This window comes from Eurypyga helias, unplaced genomic scaffold (genome assembly GCF_000690775.1).
Source record: "Eurypyga helias isolate BGI_N326 unplaced genomic scaffold, ASM69077v1 scaffold50148, whole genome shotgun sequence".
NCBI lineage: Eukaryota > Metazoa > Chordata > Aves > Eurypygiformes > Eurypygidae > Eurypyga > Eurypyga helias.
The window spans coordinates 2,292-9,759 of record NW_010269790.1 but is presented as its reverse complement, the minus strand read 5'-3'; the positions used below and the strand labels follow the sequence as shown (position 1 = coordinate 9,759).

Genomic DNA, 7,468 nt, shown 5'->3' with positions numbered 1-7,468 from the left:
CCATCTCCCCCGCAGGTCTCCTCTCTTCCCCCGGCCGTGGTGCTCTGCCCGGGGGTAGCCAGGGACATGGTGGTCCTGCGAGCTGGGCTCTGCCCCGGTCTCACCGAAGAGATGCTCCAGCTGCTCAGGGCAAATGGCATCAGGACGGGTAATGGGGCGTCAGCAGGGTCTTGGGTTGGGGAATGTCGACCCCTGCGCATTTGGGGTGGCACCTGTGCAGGACCCATATGCCAGCCTGGACGGGCTGGGCTGTGGGGCAGCCCCTGGAAAACACCTCCTGCCCCTGTGGAAACAGCAGCGGGGACTTTGCTTAGAGCCCCACAGCGAAAAGGAGCATGGGCAGCGGTTGTCTGCCGTGGGCACGCTGGGCATGGACTGCAGGAGCTGTGGGGCTGCAGCTCCAGTCCCTGTGCCCATGGCATCCGGCACACTGGAAGCCTTGGTGCCATGTCCCTCCTTGCTGGATATCTGCTGGGTCCCTCTGGGTGGAGATGATAGAGTCAGGGCTTCTCCATAGGACCAGGAGCGTGTTAGTACATGGTAGGGGTTTCTGCAGAGGCTCTTTGAGGGACAATCAATTATGGCTTTTAGAAGGTATTTCAGGAGGGTTTGTGCATTTTTCCCTCTGAAAAATGCTCAAGCTCCTGGCACACTGCAACCTGGGCACCTCCTGCTCTTAGAGGGGAAGGAAAAGACTTCAGGTTGGCTCTTTACTTGCTCTGAAAAACTGGATTAAGACCTGAGAAAAAACACCATTTTATTCTGGTTAAATGGGGTCTGTGAGATCCTGTGTGTGCTGGAGCCATGGCTGTTGTAGTCCTTGTTTTCCCTGTAAGAACTGCTTTCTACCTTTTTTAACCAATAACATACACATCTCTGAAAAAACGGATAATGGAGTGGTTCCTGGGAGCAGAGGTGGGGCCACTAGTTCTTCCAATTTCTGTGGCTTTAGCCCTTCCTGGCATGCCCAGGGCTGGCACTTTGGGTCAGTCACTAGCCCCTTGAGACTTTGGTACTCTGGCAGAGGGAGACTGTCTTGGCTGGCCCCAGCTATCCAGTGGTGCTGGGCAGCTCCTGAGCAAACAGGGAGATTTTTTAACCAGCTTCTCTCCCTGATCTCTTTCTATTTGGGTTGCAATGGGAAAAACTCCAGAACTCCAGTTTGTGGGGTATCCTGTTTGTCCATTTGAAGTGTTGGCAGAGGGACAGACATCAGACATTTTACCTGTTGTTACACAGGCGGGTTTTGTCTAAGCTGGTCGTCTCTTTGGTGTCCATGGTCTGTCCAGGTTTGGCTTTCAACTTCTTGTCCCTCACGATTTTTGCAGTGGTGGACTTTGTGTCATCAGACCTGGAGGATGTTGCCCAGAAGTGTTCCCTGTCTTATAAGGTAAAGGGTGACTCCAGAGTCCTGGTATGTTAACCAGGGAGCTCAGCGCAGTTCAACTCACGGCTTGGATGGGCTTGTCTAGGGGGGATCTTCTGCAGTGGATGTTGGTGGCCCTGGACTGCAGGGCCACCTGTTTCCAGATGTCTCTGTCCACCAGGCGCTGGTTGCAGTGAGACGTGTACTCCTGGCCCAGTTCTCTGCCTTCCCTGCCAATGGAGCAGACCTCTACGAGGAGCTCAAGAGCTCCACAGCCATCCTGCCCACTGGGAGCCCAAGGTGGGTACCTCCCTCAGGAAGCCATCAGGTCTGCCCAGGGCTGGGCTTGCTGCAGAAGGCCATGGTTGCCCAACACAGGCTTTGGGTTTCAGTGTGGCAGTGCCTTGAGCAGGCTCAGTGCTGTCCAAACTGTCCCTGGCAGCTGTGTTAAAAACTTCCAGCTACAGCCTGGCTCTGCCTTTTGTGAGCAAGACGTGATTATTCTTCATGTCTTCTGGCTGCAAAGCCAGTTGGTCTGTGTCCCTTGAGGGAATGACATTGCCATTGTCCTTGCGAGAGCTGCACTCCTTTTGGGAAGTGGTTGTGTGTCTCATTTCTACACTGCTGCCTTCAGCCTTTCCCTTGAGGGCTCCGGAGAGGAGGGCTGTGGATCTGAAAGGACTGTTGAGTGATGGTAGTCCAAAACTGTCTAGATCAGGCATGGAAATGAGCTATTCTATTGCATGTCCCTGCCCATGGCAGGAGGACAGGACCTCACCTCTTCTCCAGCTCCCAGGACCACAGCTCTTCTCCAGCTCAGGACTGTCCTTTTGTACCCACCACACTGCAGATCTGCGGTTGCCCACAGTTTGGAGAGAGCCAGGGATGGGAAGGAAGGAGCAGAGCCTGAGGCACTTCTGTGCATTAGGGAAGGGGAGTCTAGGGACAAATATCTGGGGGCTGCTGCTTCCCGATGCCCCTGCCATTCTGGCTGAAGATATGTTGATAATCTCACCTTGTGTTCAACCCATAGCCTGGACCAGCTGCTGGACTCTGGGCTGTACACAGGGGAAGTGACGGAGCTCATGGGAGCACCAGGCAGTGGGAAGACACAGGTGAGTGGGACAGAGGAGGGGAGAGGACAGGAAGGGTGAAGATGCCTTCAGGCGGGGGAAGCAGAGGGACCTGGGAGGGCTGGCTGACCGGTCTATGTCTCTCCAGGTGTGCCTGGGCATCTCAGCCAGCGTGTCTCTCGTCCTCAAGCAGCACGTCCTGTTTCTTGACTCCACGGGTGGATTCACTGCCTCCCGTCTCTACCAGATGCTTCAGTCCCGGGCAGAGGATGAGGAAGAGAAGGCAAGTGCCTGGGGAGCTGGTCCTGCTGCTGCCCCTTCACTTGTGCTAAAACTACCTTGGGTCACGCTTGCAGACAACCCCCAGAGATGTTTTTTCTGTCCAGCTCTGCTGTTCTCCTCATGGGCTTTTTTGGGTCCAAACTCTTCATCCCGTGGCTGGGTGGGTGCTGTGCTCAGGGACAGACACTGCACTTTGTGTTTTTCTTGGGGAGGAGGGGAGAGCTCCCTGAGCTCAGTCCGCATTGCTTCTTCCACCAGTGCAGTGGAGACAGCAGTGTTTGTGGGGTGGGGGCAAACGTGGAAGAAATAAAGGTCCCTGACTCCACGTCATGGTACAAATGCAGACAGCTAGTAGCAGCTGGGCAGGAGGAATATGGTGGGTCCTGAAGAGCATGAGGCTGTTGTTGATGCCACTTTGTGCCACAGCTGGAGGCTCTGCAGCGGATCCAGGTGGTCCGTGTGTTCAACATCTATGAAATGCTGAGTGCCTTGCAGGAGCTGCGGGATCGCTTCTCCCAGCAGGTAGGGGCGAGGGTCTGGGCCTCTCTCCCTTCCCCAGAGCTGCAAGGAAGGCAGTGAGGCTTGTGTGCATGATGAGTGACACCAGATCACCCTGTGCTTGGGACTTCGGGACGTCTGTGCAGCTCACGACCTCCAGAACTGCCGGATTTGTCACTCCACATTGCATACGGTGCCTCCTTCTTTCAGGTGGTGAGCTCCGTGGGACCTCTCAAGATTGTGGTGATCGACTCGGTCTCTGCTGTGATTTACCCACTGCTGGGAGGCAAGCAGTCAGAGGGTGAGCTGCTTCGTTAGGATGTGGAGTGAGGTTGCAGACCTCTGCTCGTTCTGAAGAGCATCTTCCTCCTGCGCATGGTGTGCCTGTATCTGGGGCAGGATGCATGTGGGTGTGACTGCTCCCAGCTTATCCTTTTCAACTGGACAAAAGGGGAGACTGTTTGCGGAGTTATTGGCAAAAATCCAGCTGGCTGTGGCTATGCAAGCTCATGATGATGGTCTGAAACCTGGACAGGGTACAGAGGAGGCACTGAACTGTTTGCCCACAGAGTAAAGCCTCTGCTTACAGTGTCACAGATCCATCATGGTTGCTGGCACAGTTTGCAAATCTCTCCTGAGGCTCTTTTTGTCAAAACAGACCATAAATCAGGAGTGAGGGACTTTCTGCTTGCTGAGATGCCAAGGAAGCCCCTCAAAAACCTTCCAGAGGGTCTTGCACACCTAGGTAGCAGCAGGTGCTGCCACAGGATGTCCCCTCGCAGCTGTGGGCTGGTAAGAAATGAAGCTGTGAGTGGGGTCCTATACCTGCTAAATCAGCCTGGCCAGGTTTGTCTGGAGTTCCTGCTGCTTTTGTAGGGTTCTGGCCTCAGGACTTTGAAGATGGGAAAGGAGGGGGTGGGACAACTTGAGGATTGGTCTGTCCATGCTAAATCTGAGGTGCTCTGGGTGTGGGTGCAATGGGTACCTTGGAGTGCTCGTAGTGGAAATGGGTTGAAGGTGTCCGTGAACACCAGCAGTAGCACTAAATCTAGTGCTTGTGTAAATCCAGATGTCACCTGCCTCCCAGAAGCACCTTGGGGGTTGCTCCCTCTCTTTCAGTTGATCCCCAGAGACCCAAATGCTTTGTTCTCCTCCAGGTCTGGCCATCATGATGCAGCTGGCCAGGGAGCTGAAGACACTGGCCAGGGAGTTCAGCCTTGCTGTTGTGGTGAGTGTTGCTGTGCCTTCTCCTTTGTGTGCTGGCATGTGCCATGGCGAGGAGCCCTGGAGAGGTTTTGGAGCTCCTGGGAGGGGGGCATCCTGCTCCCAGCTAAGCAGGAGCAAGAGGCCCTTGTCCCACAGTGCTCTGCTCCTTGATGTAGCTCTGCTGCTCTGCAGCACACAGATGTCTTGTTCCAGCAGGTGTGGAGCACTGACTTATTTGCTGCCTGCTTTTATTGCTGTCCTCAGCCAACAAGGCATTCACGCGATTGAGCAAGGTTAAATTACAGAGTTAAGTACAGACAGTTTGACAGGTTGTTTGTGTTTATTTTTGATATAACACCATACATTTATGGGACTAGCCAGCTTACTAAGTAACCTCTTCTTTACCTGGGAGGAACTGCAGGGCATTGCATCATGCAGAAGGAGCTGGGGACTGGAAGGGGCCCTGCTCTAGTCTTCCCCAGCTCTTGGCCAAGCAGTTTTGTTGGTTCAGTGCACCCAGCCAGGTTGCAGGGACCACAGTGAGTGTGTCTGAATTGGGAAGGCCATGACAGAAAATGGTGAACCTGGCACTGGGAGGTGTTGAGGCAGTCGGTAGAGGGACAAAGGGTGACTGGAAGGGTGCTTGGAGGCTCCAGGTTAAACTTTGCTCCAGCACCAGGGGTCACTGCAGCTTGCAGATATGAGTGAGCTTCTACCTGAGTCTGTACCTGAGACAGTTGCGTGGGCTGCATTTAGAGGGATGGCATGTCTGTGCCAAGAAGGTCGCAGGAAGGAGAAGAAAAAACTTCACAGAAATATCAGATTGGCCACTATCTCCTGGTGATCTCCAGTTTCATTACACTGAGTGGCACTGCTTTTCCCGTGTGCTGATAAGCCTGTCTGTGCTGCAGGTGACTAACCAAGTGACAAGGGACAGCAGCACTGGCCCACTGAAGCCAGCCCTTGGCCGCTCCTGGAGTTTCATGCCCAGCACCCGGGTGCTGCTGGAGAGCAAAGAAACCACCCTGGAGAAAGCCACCTCACAGCGCATCGCTTCCTTGGCAAAGTCACCCCGGCAGGTGAGGCTCTCTTGACTGGTCCCTCTGGCAGTGGAGAAGCAGGTACAGGACTTGTACCTGGCTCCAGAGCAGAAGAAGGCTCGTGCCGGGGGTAGGGCAGGATCAGGCCTCCCTGGGTGACCCATGGCAATGGGAGAGGGACAAATGCAGCCTGGTTGTGTGCTATGGAAGAGAAGAGCATCTGTTCCAAACAGCCTGAGCTTGTATTTATAGGCACCACTTCTAACCCAGGTCACAGTGTACCTTGTGCTTGTCTCACTCTCCTGATCGTGTGTGGGCAGTGAGAGTCCTGCAGAAATGGCTCCGACACCTGCAGAGGTGACTTTGGCTTGCATCCTGCCTACATACGGGGTAGTACTGTCTGAGCCTCCTGGCTCTGAGCCTGTTCTGCTGCCTGATCCAAATGGGTTTGGATGTGGTGGTGCACTGGGCAGCGAAATGCATCCTGGATGTGCTAAGTAATAGTGTGTCTGGGGATATCTCAGAGCAAGATGTTCATTCTTTACTAAATTGCATTCTCTATTTACGTATCTGTGTTCAGCAGACCCAGTTAAAATGAGGGCACCAGGAGAAAGAAATCCTCAAGGGGTTGTAATTGGGGATTTTTGGCTCTGGGACAGGTGATGGAGTGATGCAAAGTCCCAGCAGTGTGAGTTTAAGCCCCTCTGTTTCTCCTTGCAGCCAACAGGGATACAGGTAGAGCTGGATATTGGAAATGGTGACGTGCAGGAGCTGAGCCCAGTGACACCCACACAGAGGCTCTGATGTGGGTGAAAAAGCAAATGTCAAGGTCCAAGAGAGCTGCGAAAAAGCAAGCAAGCACACTGAAGGTTTTACAGAGTGACTCTGAGAGTCCTGCAGCTCTGGGAAGGACCAACATGAAGAAGTTCTTGTTCTGCACTGGGAAGAAAATAAGCATGGAGTTCCCAGAGATCTCCTTGCCTCAGCAGATGCAGCCTGCAGCAGCTGGGTTGTGTAGGCAGCACAACAACCAGGCCCTCCCCTCTGCTGCAGGCTTGTCTTCAACCAGCAGAGCCAGCCCTGTCCTAGGGTGTTGGCTTGGGACCAGCTGGCATGTCCCTGCACAAACCCATGACCCTTCCTGGTGACGCTGATCCCCCATAACTCGCTGCCCTCTGGTCCCAGAGCTCCGAGCGTCCTTGAGCAACCCACAGTGGTCTTGGTTCAGAAATAAAACAGATGTTGCACCCTGCTGTGGTTGTTGAGAGCTGGAATTCAATTAATGAGGACTGCTGTTAATTAAAATTTTGAGGTTTAGTCCCTACCAGGACTTGGGTGGGCCAGGCTGTTGAGCCGAGACATAATTGGATGCTTAATCTGACCTTCTCCCCAGAGTAACATCGGAGCTGTGTAGGTACCTGTTGTTATTTTGGGGGCAGCGCTGTGCTGGGTGAAGAATTGTTGACTGAGGGAGGTTATGACCAGCATCAGCTGGGGTGGATGAGTCCTGACCGACCCCAGCTGGGCCTGTCTGATGCTGAAATAATCTCTCCTGGGCGCAGTGCTTTCCAGCTGCTCTCGTCTGCTCTAGGCAACCTGGGGGGAGGAGGTGGGATGCTGGCCTCTCCTCTTCATTGCAAATGTCCTCGTCCTCTACCCGTGCTTGAGGGGGATGTGCAAAACCTCCTTGGCAGGTGGGCTGAGCGATGGCTTCCACCTTTGAGGCTGCTGATGTAGATTGTCGGGGCTGGGACTCATCAGGGCAGGCTCATTAAACTAATAACACAGCAGTACAGCTCCTGGAGCCTTCCAAGGCTGTGCTGGGCAAAGAGGAATCTGATTTAACCAGGACTTGGGTGCTAATTTCTCCAGAGTAAACATAACACTGTATTCCTCAGCAATGGCTGCTGTAGGGAACCAGAGTAACATCGGAGCTGTGTAGGTACCTGTTGTTATTTTGGGGGCAGCGCTGTGCTGGGTGAAGAATTGTTGACTGAGGGAGG

The 7,468-nt window shown here is 53.9% G+C and overlaps 1 protein-coding gene across 1 annotated transcript; it reads left to right on the top strand.

Annotated features, from left to right (window-relative positions):
- The first annotated feature begins 66 nt into the window (after positions 1-66).
- RAD51D (RAD51 paralog D) lies at positions 67-6,269 on the top strand. The gene is made up of 10 exons (XM_010158199.1): positions 67-148; positions 1,329-1,390; positions 1,548-1,666; positions 2,400-2,481; positions 2,588-2,722; positions 3,148-3,243; positions 3,430-3,520; positions 4,377-4,447; positions 5,337-5,504; positions 6,186-6,269. Exons 1-10 carry the CDS (start codon positions 67-69, stop codon positions 6,267-6,269), a joined length of 990 nt encoding a protein of 329 aa, XP_010156501.1.
- The last annotated feature ends 1,199 nt before the right edge of the window (positions 6,270-7,468 follow it).

What these genes read in the sequence shown, in the direction of transcription:
- RAD51D (XM_010158199.1), top strand. Translation starts at nt 67, where the DNA reads ATGGTGGTCCTGCGAGCTGGGCTCTGCCCCGGTCTCACCGAAGAGATG. An exon ending in GGGATCGCTTCTCCCAGCAG is followed by an intron (nt 3,244 to 3,429) that starts GTAGGGGCGAGG and finishes TCCTTCTTTCAG; the next exon opens with GTGGTGAGCTCCGTGGGACC. An exon ending in GGGAGGCAAGCAGTCAGAGG is followed by an intron (nt 3,521 to 4,376) that starts GTGAGCTGCTTC and finishes GTTCTCCTCCAG; the next exon opens with GTCTGGCCATCATGATGCAG.